The sequence below is a fragment of the Pseudorasbora parva genome, chromosome 15 (assembly GCF_024679245.1).
Source record: "Pseudorasbora parva isolate DD20220531a chromosome 15, ASM2467924v1, whole genome shotgun sequence".
NCBI lineage: Eukaryota > Metazoa > Chordata > Actinopteri > Cypriniformes > Gobionidae > Pseudorasbora > Pseudorasbora parva.
This window is the reverse complement of record NC_090186.1, coordinates 4,011,976-4,038,075: the sequence shown is the minus strand read 5'-3', so window position 1 is coordinate 4,038,075 and position 26,100 is coordinate 4,011,976. Positions and strand designations below refer to the sequence as shown.

At 39.0% G+C, this 26,100-nt stretch overlaps 1 protein-coding gene across 1 annotated transcript in view; it reads left to right on the top strand.

The window, feature by feature from the left end:
- Window positions 1–26,100, top strand: part of rngtt (RNA guanylyltransferase and 5'-phosphatase) — a 159,889-nt gene that overhangs the window by 58,118 nt on the left and 75,671 nt on the right. Inside the window, exon 11 of the mRNA XM_067416772.1 lies at window positions 20,593–20,757. Within this exon, the coding sequence (XP_067272873.1) occupies window positions 20,593–20,757 (165 nt within the window). The remainder of the gene's footprint in view (window positions 1–20,592; window positions 20,758–26,100) is intronic.

Sequence of the window (26,100 nt, the reverse complement as noted above, 5' to 3'; positions counted from 1 at the left end):
ATTTTACATATGCATTTGATCACGTTATTGCTTGTTTCTGCATTGTCTTCGCCTGTGTTTTAATCAGTAGATTCTCTACTCGTTCAGAAGTTGTGTCATAGCGCCCCCTACCGTATAACAGTGAAAATGCGGAAAGCCATGAAATTTACATCAATGGCGGGAAAAGAGTAAAAGGTCACCCTACTCCTCACATGGAATTGCATTTTTGGCATTGAGGGCCCTATTTTAACGATCTGAAACGCAAGTGTCAAAGCGCGAAGCGCAAGTAACTCTGTGGGCGGGTCTCGGCGCTGTTGCTATTTTCCCGGCGGGATAAATGGCTCTTACCCCCGGCGCAAATCTAAAATGGGCTGGTCTGAAGGAGCTTCATTATTCATAGGTGTGGTTTGGGCGTAACGTGAATAAACCAATCAGAGCGGCATCCAACATTCCCTTTAAAAGCAGCTGCGCAAGTTCCATTATGGATCGCTATTATTATGGTGTATTTACCAGGCGCACGTTCTTGTAAGAGCAGCCCTTACGAAACAAAAATATATTGCAGTATATTGGAAAATTTCATGCAATACATTAGGCAATATATTCACATATATGGGAATTAATATTTATATCTTTCAATATATTGCTATATATTGAAAGCAGCAATCATTTGTATATTTTGCAATATATTACATGAATATATAATATATTTTATAATACCATCCATATATTATTCCATATATTTACAATATATTAAAATATATTTCAAGTAATATATTGGTAAATATATTTTCCTTTCGTAAGGGAGTGAAAGACAGAGAAGTTGTGTTGTATGGGGATGGGAGAAACACACCGAAAATAGCGTCGGTTTTTCAGTTTTTCAGTCGATTTTTTTTCTTGGTTGTTGACGGACAAACCAATTTGTCAGATGTCCTTATATACATATATGTCTTGCCACTATTGGGCAAACAGGTCTGATCCTTAATTACTACAATAAGCCTGAATAATTTGTATGCTAGATTTATGCCTATTTTTTCACATCTTTGTGGCACACCATAATGTGTTAATATTTTTTTTAGTGTAACAATTTATGATTTGCAAAAATAACTGTTGCATCTGTGTAGATTACATGAGCAAAGTGTATGCGTGTTGTGCACGCTATACATTATGGTCAAGCATGCGCCCTTAAAATAGCATAATGAACAGCGCGCAACGCGCCGCTGACTTTAGACTAGGTTTTTTCTGGTCAGTGGCGCGACTGTTTAATGGAACAGCAGAATAGCACCAGGGATTGTTTGCGCCGGAACACGCCTCCTTTTTTGGGCTGAACCGCCCAGGGAGCGCAAGTTCATTCACTAGTTTAGCGCCGTGCTTCTGTGGAGGGAAAAGCGCGCTTTGCGCGGGTGCAAAATAGGAATGACACATGCGTCGGTGTACAAAGTCAATTGCGCTGAGTGCAAGATAGGGCCCTGAGTTTCATATATATATATATTTTAAAAAAAGATTGATTATTTGCCCATAAAATTATACACAGCTGAGATGAGACGTACCAACAGATTGTGATCACCCATATGATTTGTCTGGTTTCTATTCTTAAATCGGTCATATTTAATAGGTTTATTATAATAAGGGCTAGCACGTATAGTCTTTTGCATCGCAAATACATATTTCTGCCTTTTACTGAGATCAAAATCCACATCGGATCACAAACTGAAGTTATTTCAAACACTCGCTGGTGTCTGAAAGCGAGTTTTGAGGTAAAATGATCGTAAGAGTCTTTAATACTGATGTTAGCTGGGATATGAAATCATCATGATCGTAACCACTCCTCAAGCCCGAGCTGGCCCGCTTTGGACCAAAGGTATTCAGTGGGCCAATAAACCCTGGCCATTGGCCCCGAGGAAGCCCTGACGAGGCCCGATCAAGCCCTAGAAGTGGCAGTGGAAACACGACTGGCTCTGGCATGAATTTTTTGGACACACACTAAATATGACACGAACAAGCAGTCAATAAGAGCTCTTACAGACTGTGTCCACACAGAACATGACAACATGACGAACATTACACAGAACAAAACAACACGAGCGCCTGACCAATGAACACACACACGCACGCACACACACACACACACACACACACACACACACAAGAGCGCACGGCAATGAACGCTCACAACAAAAGACAAAACTTGTCCGACCCTGATGCTAGGTTCTGAACCCCATGCTCCACACATCATGTCACAAAAAAAAGAAACAAAAACAAGAATAAACCAGACTGAAGTGACAGAACCCTAACAAATTGCTTCTATTTTAAAAAAAGGTGTGTTCAATTTATAAATATTCATGATTTTTTGTTTTTTCAGATTTCAGAAGAGATTTCAGATAAATTATTGATAGTAGCTATACAATTAAATTCTTTGCTGTTTAAGTCAGAGTAAAATTTACTGAAATTAAGGAATTTGATGAGATTTGCTTAACCCTATGGTGTTCTTTGGGCATTTTTGACCAAAAATGTTTCCTTTTAGTTTTTTTCCTTTTTTTCCCCTTCATTGGAATGGTACGAAACTTTGTAAATGCTATGTGAAAACACACAAAAATCATGAACATGACTCGAAAAGGTTAAAGCTGCAGTCCGTAACTTTTTGCGCTCTAGTGGTTAATAAACAGAACTGCGTGCATCTTGCGGAATAACATTGCAGCCGGAGCTACTTCTGTCTGTTTATGGCTATGGGGGATCACGCAGGGACTGTGCTCCTCCGCAGCGGTACCTACCAGTCTGGCCTGAAATAGTCCCAATATAAATACTTATTATAAGTGTACCATAATCATTCAGGGTAAGACAGAAAAGCCAAGGAAAATGGAAAATGGATTCATGTTGTACATTCTCATTATATCATTTTTGTAAATCTTGAACACAAAAAAAGTTACGGACAGCAGCATTAAATGGTCCTGAAAAAAAATAGTCACGTGTGCTCCTAATGCACTAATATCAATCAATCAATCAATCAATCAATCAATCAATCAATCAATCAATCAACTTTATTTATATCGCGCTTTTACAATCACGATTGTGTCAAAGCAGCTTCTCAGTGTCAAACAGGATAATATTGCATTAACATTAGATTTGGCTGTGCAGTCGTTCTGGAGAAAACAGTGATGTTATCAGCTTATTTTAATTCATCATATAGCGACAATGTTGGCAGATCTGTATTATAGTTTATAGAATTAATTAAAACCTAAATCATAAATTTATCTGTATAACTAGTTGAATAACTTAGATCATAATTTTAGTGTCCCCAACTGAGCAAGCCAAGCCAAAGGCGACCAAAGGAACCCAAACTCCATCAGGGCATGATGGAGAAAAATGATAATTTCATCTAGGGGAAGCGTTTGGTACTGCGCCCAAACTAAATCTGACTGAGAGCTCATTTTTTAAGATATCAGCCTCAAATTTGGAGCACAACTCTTCTTTTTTTTTTTTTTTTTTTTTTTCTTATTTTGGCTTTGATTTTCTTGCAGTTTTATTGTAAAAAATGCGTTTTTGAAAAAAAATATTTTATATAAAAAATTTAAATAGTATTTTTGTGCATTTCTCATAATTTAACGTAAAATTCAGTAACTTTTTTTAATTCACTTTTTTAAATAATTTGCCTGCCATCTTTGAAAAGAGACAAAACTTCAGTCTGTGCTATAAAGCAGTGATTCTCAACTGGTGGGTCGCGACCCAAAAGTGGGTCGCAGACCTGTTTTGGGTGGGTCTTGGTAAGCTGGTCAAAAAAAATATATATATATATATTGTGCTTCTCATGTTTGATTGGTCTTTTTTTTTTAAAGGGTTTATTTTGACAGGCATCCGTCAGAGACGTGCGGTAGTTTACTATGGTAGCCATGGTAACCATCCTGTTGTTTTGGCTTTCAGATTCAAGATGGCGAAGCGCAAATATGACCCAAACTCTTTAGAAAATGGACAGAAACCCCAGTGTGTGCTTTGTAGTGAAGTGCTTGCCAATGAGAGCATGAAACCGTCCAAACTGAAGCGCCATTTAGAAACAATACATCCTGCATCGAAAGAAATTAACTTTTGTACATGCAGTTGTCATGGTCCTCCTTAGTTTCTTATTAATATGCTCTGAATAGAGTAAAAATATCTTATGTGGACTTATTTATTTAATTAACTTTTGTACATGCGGTTGTCAGGGTCCAGTTACTTATTAAGCTCTGAAATGTACGTTGTATGGGATAATATATGTATATATGTAGGGTTATGTTTTTAAAAAGATGATATATGAGTGTTTTCAACAGTTATTTTTGAAAAAATAAATTTTGTTGGTTGAATTCTAAAAAAGTGGGTCGCGACTTAATGACCATGGGAAAATGTGGGTCCCAGGGTGGGACCAGTTGAGAACCCCTGCTATAAAGCATTCAAGACCTTAATAAAATGTTAAGGTCTATGCTCAAATAGTGAATAAATGGATTATAACTTCAGCATTAATATAACTAAGTACCATAACATCCCCCCAAAATAATTTCATTTCAATAAAAAAGCAACAAAAGCCCTGACTTGTAAGAACAAACAGTGCACATTATTAGCATGCTTTTGTGACCATTCAGAACACAGTTAAATGTGGCGGCTTTGGCAAGGTTTGGCATCACTACATTTTTCTTGTAAAATATGAAAATATTGTTTGATGAAATTTCTTTCAAAGAGAATATTCCCTGTAGTGTGAAGAGTTAAGCTTGTCGTCTCGGGTGTGTGGCATATGGTATGAAAACAAAGGATTGTGGCTTGACTCTTTCCTTGGCCAAGGCTTCCTGTGGGTGCTCTGAGTCCCCCTGCTGTGCTGTAGCTCTGCTTCTCTTGTGTCTCCCTGTTGGGCTTGGCAGGCTCTACCTTACCCCTGCTTTCTCATCAATCAGTGTTGCCAAAAATATAGTTGCATCTTGCTTTGCTTTTTCTTTAGGGACGTTGGATTTTAATCCATAATTTGTTCTCGCACATCATCTTGATAGTCTTGTAATGTACCAGGTTGCTTTGACAGAACTGGCATTTATGTGCAGATTTGACTTCTTAGAAATGTCTCTGTGACTCTCTTCCAAAACTTCGCATCCCCAGACAGCATTTTAAGGAATCACAATCATGCGACTCAAATCCTGTTCCAAAAGAAAAGCGACATAATTATGCAGCTTTTCTGAGCAGGGCTGTTTTCTCTGAGGAAGTGGCGTCTCAGGAAAATTCAAATGAGAAAATAATTGACTACAAAAAAAAACTAATGTAAAAAATAAAAGATCAAATGGTGTGTAAAGCAGTTATTTTTCAACAGCATATACAATTGCAGAGGAAATCAGCATCTCTTTTCCCTCTCTTGTGCTCTTTTTGGCCGCATTTACACTACAGGTCTTGATGCCCAATTCTGATTTTTTTGACTATATCCATTTTTTTTTACGGACTGCTTGCATCTAATTTTAAAAATGACCCATATATGATATCTGCATTTATACTGCACCTGGTGAAACAAACAAAAAATAACATAGATATCAAGAAATCCATTTCATTAGTACATTGAGTTGTATTTATTGACATGGAATTCAAACATTTTTAATGCAATAGTTTCATCTGTATATCAAAATCATCATAGTGAAAATTCTTCAAGACTGTGATTATACACAGATCATTACACAGATCTGCTATAAAAGTTAAGCGTGCAAAAATCTGAAATGTGAGGGTGCAAAAAAATTGAAATATTGAGAAAATCTCCTTTAAAGTTGTCCAAGTGAAGTCCTCTGCAATTCATTTTGCTAAAAACAATACATTTTTGAAATATTTACAGTAGGAAATGTACTAAATATCTTCATGGAACATGATCTTTACTTAATATCCAAAGGATTTATGGCATGAAAGAAAGATGTATAATTCTGACCCATGCAATGTATTGTTGGCTATCGCCCAGTCACACGTGTGTTCATCAGTTATTGTGTATCAAGAGACGTGTGTGTGTGTGTGCAGATTGTTTTGTGATTTCATTTGTAATGTCTAGTGTTGGTTCTGCTTCATGTTCAATGTCATGTTTCCTGTTGTCATGTGATTTCATTGTGCCCTCATGTGATCATATGATATGATAGGATATTATATTTTATTGTCAGACAAGTCTGACATTTTTATTCATACACAAAAATGGTTTTATTCATACATACATACACTTATTCCACATTCACAATACTCTTGATTTCTTCACAATGGTTTATTCAACTCTAAGATAGCCTGAGTGCTTCAGCCTCACTTTGTTGAATCTTGGATCATGTCATGTTCTTGCCTAAGTCTGTTGTGTTGTCTTCATTGGTTGATCTAGTCATTTGGGTTCTTGGTTCAGTTCTGTCATTGGTTCATCGTCTTGATTTTAGACATTAGTCTCTGTGTATTTAAGCCCTAGTGTTTGCCATGCGTCTTTGTCTAGTATTGTAAAAAAAATTCTTGAACAGCAAATCAGTATATTAGAATGATTTTTGAAGGATCCTGGGACACTAAAGACACTAATTATATGGAAAATTCAGCTTTGCCATCACAGGAATACATTTTATAATGTTATTTTAAATTGCAATACATTAAAAACATGAAACCCAGGGCAGTTGAATGGTCTGGAGATGCACTTTTATAAAAGTTCAACTTCTTTTACCTTGGAGATGTTATGAAAGATGCGATGCAGAAGCTTAACAGTGAAAGGTGTTTGTAGTGCATGTTTACCAAGAAAACAATGGAAAAGCATTGCAGTGGAAAGAAATAATGTGTTCTGTGTGAACCACTCAAGAATCTGCTTTCTCTAGCAGCATTTAATTGTTTAACAATACAGCCAAAGAGATTAATAATGATAAAAACGATTACGTTTATAATTTATTCTTTCCCTGTTCTGGCAAAGCAGCCAGTCTCTTAAGAAATCATTGTATAATCTCACCCTTAAAACATGCTGCTGTGGTGCTTAATAATAAAAGTGTTGTGCTGCACATCAGGAGGATTTAATTTTTTTGAAGAACATAATTTATTTTAAATAGTCATTTGTAATCAGCCTCTGATTTTAATCTATTTAATGCAACCCAGAAGAATTGTTTGAAACTATTTCAGTTTTTCCATACTTCAACAGTAGAGTACATGGAAAATATTGGAAAGAGAAAGATACGGTGCACAAAAAAACATGCTACAACTATTTACATGGATAGCAGGCTACATTTTACAGCTTTTTGGAAGCCATTTGTTCATCCTAGTGCAAGTAACAATTTGTGCACTTGCTAATGAATTTGATGGATTTTCTGGCCGAGTGCAAACACTTACTGCTGCACTGGGTCACTGTGGGAGACGGTCAAATTCTTGATGAATTAAGCTACTAAAATATCTCTTGCTGTTGCTGGCCTGGCATCTCTGTCACACAGAGCATTCAGCATTATAGCTGAATTTAATTAAAGGTTTACATATACTCGTTTCTGAATACGGTCTGTTAGTTGAATGTTTTGATAGGTTGTTCACAAGTCCCTGTTTTTCCTGAGCAGTTAAATTGCTCACTGCTCTTTAGAAAAATCCTCCAGGTATTTCACATTCATTGGTTTTATAGCAGCATCTGCATATTTCAACCCTTTCCAATATTTGTTATGTTTCCAGCCAAAGTTGCGAATTTAGCTTGGGATTGGAATATCGCAAAAACATTTGCAAATAAAGCAACATTTCATCCCATGTGTTCAGGAGAACAAATCTGCCACTTCTTAGGAAACTGGCACAACATATCTGTAATAAAGAGGGAAGTTACTGCTAATGGGGAAGAAACTGTGGCTCTTTTTTCCTCTGTCATTAATGACTTGCATCTCAGAGCGTCAGACGAAACACAATAAACGCTGTCATGTTCTCTTGCGGTTGGAGACTGGTGTTTGGGAACTCAATTGTGTGTTCAGGGAGGTAATTATGCAAAATTATTCTGATGATAGACTTTGATTAAGGGATTTCAGAACCACCAAACAGACACTTGAGATGCTGTGATGTGATTTGTCTACTAGTTAGTCCTGTTATCCAATCATGTCCTCTGTTGAAGCAAAGTCATGTTGAGTCAATGAGTTTGTTTTTGCACTTCAAGGGATGTATTCAGTAAATGTGTTTCCAACATAGTTTTTGCGCATGTCTTCTCTTCAGATAAAAAGTTTTTATGTGCATTTTTAGAATGTATGCATATATTGGCATTGTCATCCATGCCATGGTGGTATTTCATTATTTAGTTAAACCTTGGTTTACCCATGAGAGGCTGTACTGCTCATGATCTGCTGTATTTAATAAAGTCTAGAATATGCTGCTTTAATTACCGGTACGGGAAAACAAAGAGGAATTTATTAAATTATTTCACCAGAGCCATTTACATAAAAACACAAAACTGGTAATTGGGGAATATATTAATCAAACGACATTGACATTAAAAATAATAAAAAAGTTACTGCTCTTTGAAAATGTGTCTGAAAGTGGGCATCAACACAAAGTTTGGCCTAAAAATGAAACTTCTCATTTATTTTCAGGCCTGAGCTGTCAATTTAATGACTCAGACTCAACCCTCTTCTGGCCTTGTCTCAGACTCAACCCTCTTCTGGCCTTGACTCAGACTCAACCCTCTCCTGGTCTTGACTCAGACTCAACCCTCTTCTGGTCTTGACTCATACTCAACCCTCTTCTGCTCTTGACTCAAACTCAACCCTCTTCTGGCCTTGACTCAGACTCAACCCTCTTCTGCTCTTGACTCAACCTCAACCCTCTTCTGGCCTTGACTCAGACTCAACCCTCTTCTGGCCTTGTCTCAGACTCAACCCTCTTCTGGCCTTGACTCAGACTCAACCCTCTTCTGGTCTTGACTCAGACTTAACCCTCTTCTGCTCTTGACTCAGACTCAACCCTCTTCTGGCCTTGACTCAGACTCAACCCTCTTCTGGTCTTGACTCAGACTTAACCCTCTTCTTCTCTTGACTCAGACTCAACCCTCTTCTGGCCTTGACTCAGACTCAACCCTCTCCTGGTCTTGACTCAGACTCAACCCTCTTCTGGTCTTGACTCATACTCAACCCTCTTCTGGTCTTGACTCAGACTCAACCCTCTTCTGGTCTTTACTCTGACTCAACCCTCTTCTGGTCTTGACTCAGACTCAACCCTCTTCTGGTCTTGACTCAGACTCAACCCTCTTCTGGTCTTGACTCAGACTCAACCCTCTTCTGGTCTTGACTCAGACTCAACCCTCTTCTGGTCTTGACTCGGACTCAACCCTCTTCTGCTCTTGACTCAGACTCAACCCTCTTCTGCTCTTGACTCAGACTCAACCCTCTTCTGGCCTTGACTCAGACTCAACCCTCTTCTGCTCTTGACTCAAACTCAACCCTCTCCTGCTCTTGACTCGGACTCAACCCTCTTCTGCTCTTGACTCAGACTCAACCCTCTTCTGGCCTTGACTCAGACTCAACCCTCTTCTGGTCTTGACTCAGACTTAACCCTCTTCTGCTCTTGACTCAAACTCAACCCTCTTCTGGTCTTGACTCAGACTCAACCCTCTTCTGGTCTTGACTCAGACTCAACCCTCTTCTGGTCTTGACTCAGACTCAACCCTCTTCTGGTCTTGACTCGGACTCAACCCTCTTCTGCTCTTGACTCAGACTCAACCCTCTTCTGCTCTTGACTCAGACTCAACCCTCTTCTGGCCTTGACTCAGACTCAACCCTCTTCTGCTCTTGACTCAAACTCAACCCTCTCCTGCTCTTGACTCGGACTCAACCCTCTTCTGCTCTTGACTCAGACTCAACCCTCTTCTGGCCTTGACTCAGACTCAACCCTCTTCTGGCCTTGACTCAGACTCAACCCTCTTCTGGTCTTGACTCAGACTCAACCCTCTTCTGCTCTTGACTCAGACTCAACCCTCTTCTGGCCTTGACTCTGACTCAACCCTCTTCTGGTCTTGACTCAGACTCAACCCTCTTCTGGCTTTGACTCGGACTCAACCCTCTTCTGATCTAGACTCAGACTCAATCCTCTTCTGGCCTTGACTAAGACTCAACCCTCTTCTGCTCTTGACTCAGACTCAACCCTCTTCTGGCCTTGTCTCAGACTCAACCCTCTTCTGGTCTTTACTCGGACTCAACCCTCTTCTGGTCTTGACTCGGACTCAACCCTCTTCTGGCCTTGACTCGGACTCAACCCTCTTCTGGCCTTGACTCGGACTCAACCCTCTTCTGGCCTTGACTCGGACTCAACCCTCTTCTGGCCTTGACTCGGACTCAACCCTCTTCTGGCCTTGACTCGGACTCAACCCTCTTCTGGTCTTGACTCAGACTCAACCCTCTTCTGGTCTTGACTCGGACTCAACCCTCTTCTGGTCTTGACTCGGACTCAACCCTCTTCTGGTCTTGACTCAGACTCAACCCTCTTCTGGTCTTGACTCAGACTCAACCCTCTTCTGGTCTTGACTCAGACTCAACCCTCTTCTGGCCTTGTCTCAGACTCAACCCTCTTCTGGTCTTTACTAGGACTCAACCCTCTTCTGGTCTTGACTCGGACTCAACCCTCTTCTGGCCTTGTCTCAGACTCAACCCTCTTCTGGTCTTGACTCAGACTCAACCCTCTTCTGGTCTTGACTCGGACTCAACCCTCTTCTGGTCTTGACTCGGACTCAACCCTCTTCTGGTCTTGACTCGGACTCAACCCTCTTCTGGTCTTGACTCGGACTCAACCCTCTTCTGGTCTTGACTCGGACTCAACCCTCTTCTGGTCTTGACTCAGACTCAACCCTCTTCTGGTCTTGACTCAGACTCAACCCTCTTCTGGTCTTGACTCAGACTCACCTCATCCCTCGTTTAAGGATAGACTAATCTGACTTTGATCAAACTGCAAAAGCAGACTGATGTGCAGTAATGATATAGCTTCAAAGACTGTTGTACAGACCACACCAAATAAATGGGTTGAAGCACATCTTATTTGAATGTGTCCTTATTACACGTTACATGTAATTACTATAGTAATAACCATAAATTAGACATAATTGTATTCGGTTACACTACATGTAATTAATATTGCCCATTACTTAAATGTATAATAACACTGTAACAGGGACACATTAAAATAAAGTGTAACCATAATAAAACCAGATTATTTCACATACATCATTTTTTGAAAGTAAAGCTTAGATACACAGTGCTCATGGATATCTAATATGCTGGTTACTCGACCGCATGAAAAGAATATAATTAAAAATATCAGTGTCCTCATTGTAAGAAAACAGTAACTTGTAAACACTCTTTCCTTGCGAACTGATTATTATGTGCAGTCAGATTTGCATTTGGACTAGAGTAGATCATTCAACTCTTCCACCATTTTAAATTGAGATGCATCTTATTAGACAGCAAGGCAGAGATAGCATCAGCTTTGGCCGTGTTTTGCCATCTGGCATCTAATCTTGTAAAGCCCAGAGATGCTTTCGTTTCTGGTGTTCAAGCACAATGTCTTTGCCTTTCAAACACACCACATGGCACTGAACACCCCTCATCCTGCTGTATGATAAGTGGCTGGCTTTAGAAGAAGAATCTAGGGAAAAAAGCTGATTTGGGAGGCAAATTTTAGATTTCTGAAAATAGTAGTCGGGTCTCTAGTGGTAAGTGCACTCAACGCGTCAGTAGTCAGCACCACTAAATGCACCAAGGCTCCCAGGGGCCCAAGCGGCCAGCTTGCACTGTAGGGGCCCTGATGTTCTGCTTCATTTTACAATCTCTGTCCTTTGGAGACTCTCAGCAATACCGAACGAACAGCACTTATTTTAAAATACCTAAGCTCTTTGTATTTTCTTTATGATTTAGGCTCAAAGTTTCCTGCCGGTTCTTACTTTCTATTCCTGTAGTGAAGATTTGTGGCATCTGGGATGTAGAAGAAATGAAAGCTAATAGCCCTGTCTTTTATGTTTTTTATTACACTACAGGGTGGATTGTGCCTGCTGTTAGCGTTATTTTCAAGCACTGTTGGAGTTGTTTTAGCTCTTGGTTTACTAAAGGAAATATGCAAATAAAGTAACAGTGCAAACACACCCATGGAATTAGTGCTGAATGTAAATTGCACAACATAATTCTTCTTCAACTAGGTTGCGGAGGACGCCGCAGACTAACATGGCAGACACAAAAGCCTTTCTGTGAGGCTTTTAGTTCTTTTATACCCCAGATGTATTGAAGAAGGTCAGCGAGATCATGTGTGGATGATTCCAGTATGTGGTTTGCAGCACAATGCTACTCTATTAGATGGTCTCTGAATGGTAGTTGTTTATGATATATGTGTTTGCTTGGTTCTGCAAAGTTATCATCAGGTAATGTGTTGACAATGACTGCTGTTTACAACAACAACAGAAACTGTTTCAATGTATTGATTATTTACATGCTTTTCACTCCTGGTCCTGGAGACCCACACTTTCTTTGTGTCTCTTATCTGACACACACACACAGTTCAGTTCATGGAGCTCTTACCCAGCGTGTGGAATAAGGGAGACATACAAAAGCTATGTTCACACTGTCAGTCTATATTCCATTGCTTGTGTATCTGATTGGAATCTGATGTAATTTATTGATGCTTTTTGCAATATCTGCAATGACATTGTTGTTTTTGTTGTATACAAACCAACACATTTACTACAAAATGGAGGGGTTTGCCAATAGAGATGTTGTCTTATTTACATCATGACCGAACCGTCTCCGCCGGTCTCAAAACATGTCTCCGTTATATTGTAATTTTCTGTTTGTCCGGCACTTTGCAACAACACAACCTTGTTTATTTATTACTTAAACCACACTTTCAATGCCACAGCAAAACAAAAAAATAGTTACTAGTATAAACAGCTATTCAAAGTTTGGGCTCAGTAATATTATAAAAAATAAGAAATGATTCCATGATAATCTACTAAAAATTGATAATGATAATTCCACTAATAATGTTAGTAATGATGCTGAAAATTCAGTTTTACTATCACAGGAATACATTACATTCAAAAAGGGTAAAGAAGGAAACAGTTATTTTATATTATGATAATTTTTCACAATTTAGCTGTTTTTACTGTATTAATGATTGGAATAGACTACTTTTAAAATCATTTTTAAAAAAATTGCACCAACCCCAAACTTTAGAACGATAGTGTATGTCATTGAAAGATATGTATGTACATTTTTCAAAAACTTTGCCAAAGCTTATAAGGGATTTTTTTTAAACGCTGCTTTATTTTTTGCCTCAAGCACGCCTGTAGAACTGGGTCTGCTGACGTGAATCACACTTTCAATTGTGCATTTGTTGAGAGATTTGTGCTATTACTTTTCCAAGTGATTAGACATGTTTTTCTCCTGCCAGATTGTAACATGGGTGGAAAAAAGCCATGCTTGAGTACTTGAGTCATATCCAGAAAGCAGAACAGCATAGAGATCTAGTGCAGCAAACATCCACCAAACAACCACCAAGAACAACACCTTAGTTACTGCATAGAAATGTCCAGGTCATTGAAAACCACCACTCTTTTCTTTAAGAGCCTGTTAACATCTCCTGTTAATTCTCCTTGTTTCCTTTTGTCGGTTGTGTGTGACATGGTTGGATTTAACCAAATGTTCAATATGGCACCTCAGAGCTCTGGCCAGACACCGAACAGACCAAATCACAGAGAGTCAGAAATCAGAACCACTCTGACATGGCCATTTCGAGTCCATGTCCTTTGAATTTAACAAACAAATTTGTTCAAAAACGAATTTAGCACACACTTGGGCCACATCCACATGAAGCCAGAGCTTTCCCTATCTGATCTTTTTCCCTCTTCATCTCCAGAAATATCTGCGTACAGGAAACCACTGATACCGACTCAAAACTGATGTAGTATACATGCCAGACCAATGTGTGGCGCTGTAATTCTGCAAAAGAAATACACTAAAAACCGAGAAGAAGACTTGGAGCATGAATATACAGATTGGATGTACACAGATTTCAGATTTATCCACTGCTTCCAAGCTCCTAAAATAAGGGATCGGTGTGGACGAAACACCGAACGATACCACATTTTTACAGCTAAACGAGTCTCTGTGTGGATGGGGCCTTGATGCGGCGCCTTAATTTACAACCAAGCGTCACCTCCCTCAGTTTTTGTTGAAGCCAATACAGAAGTGACTTAAACTGCAGTTCATCGACTGGCCACTAGAGCGGCTTTTGATGAGGTTTTTTTTATTTTTTATAACTCATTCATTTACATTATATAAAGCCTTAAAGTTCTGCATAATTAAGGGCGTGGCCACTTTGAGTGACAGGTGGATAGCCGTTTATCCGCTGTCTGTTAGTCACTGAGTCACCTAAGCTCCGCCCATGTCCTGTATCTCTTCCCATTTTCTCTTATCCAGGCGATGACTTCACAAACTCTCTTCAGAAACCTACGGGTGACATAACAGACACTACGTCAATATATTTTTTTACAGTCTATGCTTACAACACTTTAAAACACTTGATCAATTGTTTATCATGCTGTGGAGCTACTCCAGGCACTTTACTCATCTTGGAAAAAATAATATAAAAACATTTGCAACACGTGAATTCATTATAAAAAATTAAAAAAAGTAATTGTCATTTATGTAATTTTCTGACCGTAACATCAAAGCTTGGGATGGTTTAATGATTGGATGTTACAATATGTTCTCAGAAACAGTGTGATTCATGAAAACAAATACTGCAGTGCGACATGTTTGTTGAGTCACAAAATCATTTACGTTGTCTTTGGAAACTGAAAAAGGGCTTGTTGTCTTTAATGCTAACTCTTTCTTCTTATCTAATATAATTCACCTTTGAATCTTTTGTTTAATTCCGTTTTCTCATAATGTTTCCATTATTCTGTCAGGCCCTGGATTTATAGAAGCTTTCATTACTTTTGGATATGGAATGTGTAAGTCTAGAGAGTCTCTTAAATTTAAACAAGCGTTTTATTCCTCGCTTTGCGTTTGAAAGTTGCCCGCTGAGAGTCAGGCTGCCGATGTGTGTGTGTGTTCTTGCGATAGGGAAACTGGGAAATTGGAAAATTGCAAATAAGATGTAAAATTTATAGTGGCTGGTTTTAGAAGATGTCTGCTGCTAAATCTCATTCTTTGTTGTGTCCCCGTATACTCTCATCTCTTCCTCAAAAAATCTACCTTTGAAACATACACACTGTATATGCTTGAGGTTTTATTCTGTAAAACATGGATTTTAAGTGTCTTAGATATTTCTTAATTATAATCTATATTAAAATTACTTTTCATCATTAGTGATGGTCACAATTAATAAAGCCAAGCATCACTGTTCTTATTGCGCATATCAAGAAAGTAACTAACCCCTAACCCTAAAGATGCTGTCAGAAAAATTTCGACAATATCAATTGTCAGTAGTTCTGCAAAATAAGAAGCACAGTTTCTTGTCTCTTCACACTCAGTTAGGAATGACATGAATCACATAAAGGCAGTTTCAATTCAAAACCACCACATTTGTGAAAAAAAGTTAGTTAGTTTGCATCACATCCGCCCAATTTGATTTGATTGGCCATCTCAATTATTTTGACATTGACTAGCGCTGTTAAACCTCTGAGCCGACCAGACAACAAATGTGACTTTTAAACCTTTTTGTAATCCTAACATACGAGTATTGTCAGCGTAATACACGAGTATTGTCAGTGTAGTACACGAGTATTGTCTGTGTGATACACGAGTATTGTCAGTGTAGTACACGAGTATTGTCAGTGTAGTACACGAGTATTGTCAGTGTAGTACACGAGTATTGTCAGTGTAGTACACGAGTATTGTCAGTGTAGTACACGAGTATTGTCAGTGTAGTACACGAGTATTGTCAGTGTAGTACACGAGTATTGTCTGTGTGATACACGAGTATTGTCAGTGTAGTACACGAGTATTGTCAGTGTAGTACACGAGTATTGTCTGTGTGATACACGAGTATTGTCAGTGTAATACACGAGTATTGTCAGCGTAATACACGAGTATTGTCTGTGTGATACACGAGTATTGTCAGTGTAGTACACGAGTATTGTCTGTGTGATACACGAGTATTGTCAGTGTAGTACACGAGTATTGTCTGTGTGATACACGAGTATTGTCTGTGTGATACACGAGTATTGTCAGTGTAGTACACGAGTATTGTCAGCGTAGTACACGAGTATTGTCTGTGTGATACACGAGTATTGTCAGTGTAGTACACGAGTATTGTCTGTGTGATACACGAGTATTGTCAGTGTAATACACGAGTATTGTCAGTGTAGTACACGAGTATTGTCTGTGATACACGAGTATTGTCTGTGTAGTACACGAGTATTGTCAGTGTAATACACGAGTATTGTCAGTGTGATACACGAGTATTGTCTGTGTGATACACGAGTATTGTCTGTGATACACGAGTATTGTCTGTGTAGTACACGAGTATTGTCAGTGTAGTACACGAGTATTGTCAGTGTGATACACGAGTATTGTCAGTGTGATACACGAGTATTGTCTGTGTGATACACGAGTATTGTCAGCGTAGTACACGAGTATTGTCAGTGTGATACACAAGTATTGTCAGCGTAGTACACGAGTATTGTCAGTGTAGTACACGAGTATTGTCAGCGTAATACACGAGTATTGTCAGTGTAGTACACGAGTATTGTCTGTGATACACGAGTATTGTCTGTGCAATACACGAGTATTGTCAGTGTAGTACACGAGTATTGTCAGTGTAGTACACGAGTATTGTCTGTGATACACGAGTATTGTCAGTGTAATACACGAGTATTGTGTGTGTAATGCACGCGTATTGTCTGTGTAATACACAAGTATTGTCTGTGTAATACACAAGTCTTGTGTCTACACAAGGGTGAATGGGTTCAGGATCTGGCCCCTCAAATCCATTTTGTTAACCAAGTCACAGCCTTTTTTTAGGCATTAAGTGACGAGGCGAAGCTTTGAGTTAGTCGTGATGACGAGGATCGCGGTCCCATCGGAGCGATGCGATGCGTCCAAGACTAGAGAGCGTTATGTGGAGATGTTTCCATGGAGACGGCTGCTGCGGTCGTGATGGAAAGAGAGTGAGGTGGATTATTTCCAGAGCTCTGATGCACGTATACACACGCCGTCTGTTCCTTCAACACACTCCCTGATCGCGCTTAAAGGGAACATATCAAGATAAATCGAATTTCCCCTGATCTTTTCAAATGGAAGGTTTTTTGTCCAGTGTAGACATAACATTTAAACTCCCCAGTCCACCCGGAGACCTACACACTAGAGATAGTTTGACATTTGAGTTTGATGTAAAGAAATGAAGAAAAGTCCATTATGAGGTTTTGGACAGTGTCAGGTCATTTCCAAACCAAGTGAGAATACAGCAAATTATGATCATGTCACCCAATTCCCATATCAGTTTGTTGCCATGTGAAGTGTCTGTGTCTATATCTATATTTTCATTCAAAATTGGGAATTTAACGGACTACCGCATAAACACATCTGCAAAAAAAGCAGCCTTTTTATCCCATGTGTTCAAGAGAACAAAATCGTCACTTCCTGTGAAATTGCATCAAAATATCTGTAATAAAAATGGAAGATGCTGCATTATAGGGTCACGAAACCCTCTGTTTCAGCAGACGTCAGTTCTCACCACAGTTTTAAAAAATGCTATAAATGCACTCAAAAAAATGAGTTGAATTAAATTAACATTGTTTATTCCAGTAAACTTTTTTTTTTTTTACGTAAGGTTAATTCAATGCCATTTAGTTGAACCAGGTTAATATTCTTAATTTTGTCCAAAACTATTAAGTTCAAATGAATATCAAACATGAACCATAACAAGTATATAAAGAAACTCTTTTACAAGATCTTATTGGCTAGCCAGAAGATGGTTTTGTTACATCCATGGCATGCCCAAAGTAGCAGATCCTCACCCCGAGCACACGCTCTACACTTCACCATAATGATAACCTCTGAAAACACTAACATAACACACACTTTTAAATACCAACATAACAGAACATTAAAAAGTCTCTCCATTTTCTTAACACAGCACTTTATTTAAACATTTACTCTCTGAATTCAGACTCTTTGCAAAGCATGATGGGAAGTGAAAGTCCTGTTTGATTGGGTTACTTGATTGAAACATGTTATTTGAAAAAACAAAAAAAGTTATGCCAAAGAGTAACGGTTTTAACACAATATAACATGAAGCAATTACATTTGATCCAGAAACCTGATATAATGGCGTTAAATCAAGATGAATTGCTTAAATAAAGTGAACAGCATCATACAATCTTTTTTTGAGGGGGATGAGGGGAGACCAACAGCACATCAACGGCTTCTTCTGATTCAGATTATTTTATTTTGCTCTCATTAAAAGTTCCAAACCACACAATACACACATGGATTTGTAAGCTCGCTGTTACTACAATACTTGTATTCTGTGACAGCTATAATTCAATGCACAATTTAATGCACAGCTATTCACAATTTGTTCTCGAAAATATATATACGAACACGCTCTTGCATAACTTTTTAGGCTTATTTTGTGGAGTTTTTATAGCTGTTTGGCCGGTTCAATGGCTTAGATACTTTAGGTACTTTTAGATTGTGGATGAATCACGTTTGTGTGAAGATTCAGCATCTATTGAAGAAAGTGGGAAAAACGCTTGTTTTTGATTTATTAATGCATCTCTCTCTTACTGTATGCGATCTCACTGTCTGAAGTGCCAGCCAGAGGAAAATGCTTACCAACGCGTGCTGTCATGAATAATTAGAGACAGCGACGAGTAATCGCCGTACGAGAAAAAATCACAGCCTATGAAAACAGAGTTGAAATCAAAGCAAAAAGGTTTAAAATGAACTAGTTTTCTCCCACATTCAAAACGAATGGGTGGTATCATTGCCTTCCATGATGTTCAACACATACTTCTGTTAAAATCTCAATTTGCTTTAGGGTTTCATGACCCTTTAAGGAAAGAGACTGGCTCTTTTTTTTCCTCCAGCTGTGAAAAGATTGATAAAAGTAAAACATACTGCTAGGTTTAAAGGTTAGATTTTATTCATGTTTTAACTCTTTTGGCAATCCAAAAGAGCCATGCCGCTGCTACACCACAGTATAACAGCGAGCTGTGTGTGTTAATGTCACTAACCTTTGTAGCTACGTATAATAAAATGTAATGTTGTCGTTCCGGTGTGTTTAATTGTTTTCCACAGATTCTCAGCTGATCTGACATGGTAATAAATCCAAACGTGAGAATATATGGCACGATGGATCCTGTCATGTTTCATGGACTCTAATGACATTTCAGAGTTTGTGCGCAATATATGGACATATGTAATCAAATCCTATAACAACGACCGATCTACCACATCACGTATACGTGAAGTAGATATTATATAATTCAAATAAAGACAATAAATATGTTTTTTAATTTACGGTAGACAAGGCTTATTTTTAAAAAAGTATTTTTTTTGTCAAGTCAAGTCTCATCAAATGTGACACGAGTGGCCATCTCTGATATCTACACCCTTAAAAATAAAGGTGCCAGGAATAACCAAAAATGGGTTTTCACAGTGATGCCATTGAAGAATCATTTTTGGTTCCCCAAAGAACCGTTTTGTGAAACGTTCTTTAAAGAACCTTTTTCCCCTAACCATTTTATAGTCTAAAGAACCTTTTTGTCCAATGAAAAAGGTTATTTGAATATTAAAGTTTCTTCATGAATCCATAAACCCTGCCAAAGAAACATTTAAGAACATTTAAGAAACATTTAAGAATTTAAGAATTAAGAGTGTACAGTAATCATCATGTTTACAGAGCACACACACACACACACACACACAACGCCTCTGCACTTTCTCTCGATTCCTCTCAACATGAGGACAGGAGAGCTGTCAGTCAATACAGGGGACAACACATTAACATGCACTGCAGAGCATTCTTAAGAACTATTTATTGCAAAAACAATATATTCAAAACTATTTTCTTTGCTTTTTAATTTAGGAAATAGCCGTTAAGAATACTTTTATTCTTAACGATTTGTCCCCGGGCCAATGAAATTTCACTGTGGGGGGACATGACTGTAATAGAATCTCAAAAAAAGACCAATAACATGTCCTGTCACTTGTTATTTTCCTCGGTCATGGCTTGTTAAGACATGACAATTGTCTCATGCCTGTTAAGTTCATGATGTAAGCTGCAAAATCATCTTGTCATCGTAAGCACATTTACACACTGTAATGAACAACGCTGTGAACTACACACAGAGGTTTGCTAATTATAATCAAGGTGTCATGGACATGTAGACATCACAGAGGTGTAAAATGGTCGCAAAGGCCTAATATTTTTAGACCAAGAAACCTTGATTACCATCATGAGAGCACAACGGCAGAATACAAAAACCTTTAAAAAGTAGTAGTCAAATACAGATGAGTAATAGTGTTATTCAACCACAAAGGCTGACATGTTGCACAGCACAGGGTTACATTGCAAATTACAACTGGAGAAGCCAAACTGCATTAATCATCTTTAAGTGTGGAACTAGTCGTGCAGAATCTGTTGAGTTTAAATGAATTGTGACTGTGATTGGTTTTGCAGGGTCAGCCTGTGGGTCAGTGTGACTTTAACAGACGTCTGCTGTGCATCGAGAAGGAGATCATCTCCCCACGATTTGAGAAGATGAAGCTGGGACAGATCGATAAAGCCAAGGAGCCCTTCAGCGTCAGGAATAAGCCTTTCTTCGACATTCACGCTGCACGCAAGGTATTCATCCCTTACCTTCTCTGGCCATCTGCACACTGTAAAAAAAAGTCTCCAATTAAAAATTTTCTAGTGACTGATCACATCTTAATTTTTTAGTTGGCTAAATTGAAATTCTGTGAATTGATGCAATTTAATTCACAAAATTTCAGTTCGGCTAACTGAAAAATTTAGATGTGATCAGTCACTAGAAAATTTTCAATTGGAGATCAGAAGTTTTTTTTACAGTGCGGTGTTGTGAAAAGACATGTAAATACCACTGAAGAGTCTGTGATTGAAAACATATAATGTGCTACGGTTATTCACATTAGAAACCTTTTTAAATGAGCAGCCTATGCAAACATCTCATGCAGTTCTCCATTGCTTCAGTCACTTTGTTAAACGGTTTTCTCTGTGAAGCTGCTTTCAGTCCGTTGGTAAACCGATGTGAGGTAAAACACACTGTAGAAGTGCAAAGGTATTCTTCTCTGATGCTCTTTCAGAAGTTATTTAAACTTTGAAGGTCGCAGCTCAGAGAACACAACAGAATCGAATTAATAGCAGCAGCACCTTTTTAAAGTCCCCCAGTTATGTTTTTTCGAATATCCCCTTTCATGCAGTGTGTAATATCGCTGTTTGTGAATATAAACGTTCAGTTGTAAAGTCAAAAGTGCACGATAAATTAAGTTATCATCTCCCAAAAGAAAGAATCGACTTTGAACCGACTAAGCGAGTTGTTTGTAATTCGAATTTCACTGCGTTACGGTTTTACATCACTAGAAAAGGCATTTGGATAATGTCCGCCCGTTGGATGTCATCTGCCCATATATTGTACCAGATATATGTATATTGATGTATTTTCTACCGTGTGTTCAAAATACGTAGCTTTGATTTTTATACTGTGTAAGTTTCCGGCTAACCTGTCTTACTGAAATACTTCTGCTCATCAGCTGTGGGCCACTATTACCTCAAACTGAGTCTATTAATGCAGATCGTCCGTCGTTCTTACTACTGTGAGGAAAGAGAAAGGATGGAGTGAGATTTGTTTTCCATCAGTCATTGATGTCAGTGCTGGGCTCACGTATGCGCTGTTATTGAATCAGTTCCCACATGTGCACCAATAAATGAGAAATATACACATGGGTTTGTTGATGGACACACTTGTTAATGCTGATGGTGAGGAATTACAGCTCAACATCCCATAATGAACCTCAAAATGAGTAGAGTAGCGAATCGCTGAGAAACTCCTGCTCAAGTCGTCCTTGTGATGGAGGTTCAGGTTGAATAACTCGTTCTTCAATGTTTCATCATCGGACTCGCGCTCGGATTGATGTGGTGAAATCGACGTCATCGTTATTGTCTTTACAGTGTGTCCAATCACTGAGCTTAAGGAAGCCTCTGGAGCTGAAGTTCAGTTATGGTGATGGCGGTTAGCTTCCGAAACACGAGCTGTACACGGTAGACCAATCACAACAGACTGGGCCATCTGACCAATCAGAGCAGAGCAGCGTGGCTTGTCCATTTTTATTTTGGCTCCCATGTTAACAGGTTACAGCTTGCACACTGCCTGCGTGACACGCGCATCTCGGGCGCGGCTTGAGAAAAAAACGTGTGCATGTTAGAAATAGAGCCGACGCCTATTTTTCACGCAAGCATGTTGAAAGCGTTTCCAGGCAAAATAAAATAGAAAAAGATGTAAACATGTAATTTTGACACAGATGCATATTAATAAACAACATTTTGATATTTGAAAGTTTCTAGGTTAACATAAATGCAGAGATAGGCCTAATTGTAATTGAAAAAAACTAAAATATGATTATCGATTTTGAAATATTGCACCTGTCAATACAGAACTAATTATTCTGTAGGATATTTTGCCGCCAATATTGCCGCCATTGTCTTTGCTGTACCAGTGGGTGATATATTTATGTTTAACATGAAGCATAGGCCTTCCCTGTACATCACCAAGCAGAAACCAACCTTAGAGACACTGATTTATCCGTTTTGTCGTTTGAGAATCATTAAACAATGTGGTGATGTGCAATGTATATAATGAGAAACTGAAAGTGTTTTTGACCTTGGATGCATGTACACCTATTGTAGGAGACTCCGAAACACAATTAGGAGCCTTTAAAATGGCATTATTTAGGCACTTTAAAGTTTGAAACGGTTGTTTTTTTCACAAGCCTGATGGTTAGATGCGGATTGTTCTGATGGTTGTGTGCAGGACGTAGGGGAGACTGGGGCTGGTCAGTCACCACAGACAATTTGCAGTGTACTAAAGACAATAATCACCTCAAAACGCAGTCCGGCTGGTACATTTACCACACAGACAGTTCTCAAGTTGCAGACATTTGACAAATTGAAATATATTCAGTATTGTGCCCATTTCAGTTCATTAAAATGGTCATTCGTGTTCTTGGACCGACAGCTTTCTGTCTGGTTCTGGATGTACAGTAAGCCTAGTGTTGTTGATGGTCTTAGGAGGTCTGTTATTGATCCGGGTCTGGTTTTGATTTTAATTGGCATATAGCTGTGGCTTCATCGAACATTTCCACCCTCATTGCCCAGGGGAAAAGATTCAGCTCATTTAACACGCATATGTCTGTCCCCTATACGAGAGCTGGGTGAAAAATTATCAATTTTTTTTTGGAAAACTGAGACATTTTCGATACTTAACATTTTATTTACAATTCCTGGACGATCAGGTGCATGTCCTTAAAAGGTCTGCATTTTCTGTGTGTGTCAGTTTGGTCTACTACACAATATACAGATCACATGTAACGCCCGTGGTGTTTCAGCATCGAACATGAACACATGATCTTCATCTGTCACGTCACCAGCTTTTCACCATTTGAGAAAAACTGTCACATACACACAGAAACAACCCTTTAAAATGAAAGTAAATCTTTCACATATGTGACTGATTATGTGTCTAGGCGAATAAATAATATCTATTATTAGCCATTGGCTACTAAATTCTTACATTTTTACTCGTGTGAGTGTATTAGAGGCTAAATATGAGTTTTGCATAGATATAGTTTTACTCGCTGAACACTGACTGAGTACATGAGAGTTTCTCTCTCCGTCAAGCGATCTGTCTATTTCATTTCAGCTGAAAATATGCTCAGTGTACCTGTATCTGACACACCGTAAACTCTAGCGTGAAGCCCATGACTCGCCAACGTTTTGCTGTGACACACACACACACACACACACACACACACACACACACACACACACACACACACAGAGATGGAGAATCTTACACATCACACAGAATCAATGCACTACATGTAAAGGATATTCTTTGTTATATTTTCTTGTCAAAATACCAGAGTTCATTTGGAACTATTCAGCTATTAGAAGAAGCAGAAGATATGCTGGTTTCTCCAGTGGTGGGCGGAGCTAATGCGCAAACGGCAATCTCATTGGCTGCTGCTCATCTATAGCCGTCCATGTTTTGATTACAGCAAATCAGTTTGAGCGAACACTGACAATGTTCTTAATTAATATGAATATTCATAAACCCAGCAGCTCATCAATCCTTAGTCTGTTGTACACCGCATAACGTTATGACCACTGACAGGTGAAGTGAATAACACTGATGATCTCTTCATCACGGCTCCTGTTAGTGGGTGGGATATATTAGACAGCAAGTGAACATTTTGTCCTCAGAGTTGATGTGTTAGAAGCAGGAAAAATGGGCAAGCGTAAGGATTTGAGTGAGTTTGACAAGGGCCAGATTGTGATGGCTAGACGACTGGGTCAGAGCATCTCCAAAACTGCAGCTCTTGTGGGCTGTTCCCGGTCTGCAGTGGTCAGTATCTATCAGAAGTGCTCCAAGGAAGGAACAGTGGAGAACCGGCCACAGGGTCATGGGCGGCCAAGGCTCATTGATGCACGTGGGGAGCGAAGGCTGGCCCGTGTGGTCCGATCAAACAGACGAGCTACTGGAGCTCAAACTGCTCCAGAAGTTAATGCTGGTTCTGATAGAAAGCTGTCAGAATACACAGAGCAGCTCAGTTTGTTGCGTATGGGGCGGCATAGCCGCTGACCAGTCAGGGTGCCCATGGTGACCCCTGACCCCGCCGAAAGCACCAACAGTGGCACGCTAGCATCAGAACTGGACCACGGAGCAATGGAAGAAGGTGGCCTGGTCTGAGGAATCACGCTTTCTTTTACATCACGTGGATGGCCGGGTGTGTGTGTGTGTGGCTTACCTGGGGAACACATGGCCCCAGGATGCACTATGGGAAGAAGGCGAGCCGGCGGAGGCAGTGTGATGCTTTGGGCAATGTTCTGCTGGGAAACCTTGGGTCCTCCATCCATGTGGATGTTACTTTGACACGCTCCACCTACCTAAGCATTGCTGAGACCATGTTCAGCCTTTCATGGAAACGGTATTCTGGTGGCTGTGGCTCTTCCAGCAGGATAATGCTCCTGACACAAAGCACAAATGGTTCAGGAATGGTTTGAGGAGCACAACAACGAGTTTGAGGCGTTGACTTTAATACAACTCACTTTAACTTGAAAAAATATGGGAGAAAAAAATTTATTACTGTTGTACAGTCAATTGTACTCTCAAAGTAATAATAATAATTGCTTGTAAATTTCACAATTATATACACATAACACATTTAATTAAATGTTCAATTATGAAGTAGAAAGACTAAAATAGTATTTTCTTGTAAAAGGCACTCAATAATTATACTTTTTATTTACAACTTTGAAAACCCTGTTTTTGCAGTGAACATGTTCTATTGTGCAGCACAAAATAAATGCGATTATCTTTTAAAAGACTGATTACATTGTTGAAGTTTTATGAATTGATTCGATTAGACAACATTTTTGATGAAACCGAATCGAGCAAAAAAGATGTAAAACTATTTGATTTAAAAGATTCTGTAGAGTTGTAAAGAAATGAGTTATGTTTATATTCATTCTCACGGATTGAACAAAGATGTGCTCCATGTTTCCAGTTAATGGTCTGAAATAAATATCATGATAAATTATTAAATGATATGCAAAAAAAATCCCATCCATGTCAGGGTCATTTCTGTAGCGGTTTAATTACAGATTGCTGTTCAGCCCTGTAATGCACAGATATGAACCACCACAAAAAGGCTTTTTCCTGCTCTCTTACAAAGGCCTTACAGTTCAATATCAGGACCATCAGCCGCTAATCTGTGCTTTTCTGCTCCGTGTCTGTGAGGGATAAGTGGGATCATTTTCTGTGAAATTAACATGCTGGAGAAATTTCCTGCTAGAAGAGCTTCTCACCCCATGTCCGCAGTAGCCACATTTCATTCTCTGTTCATTGTTCGCCATGAATACGTCTGGTTGCTCTGTGCCCCGAACCTTTGC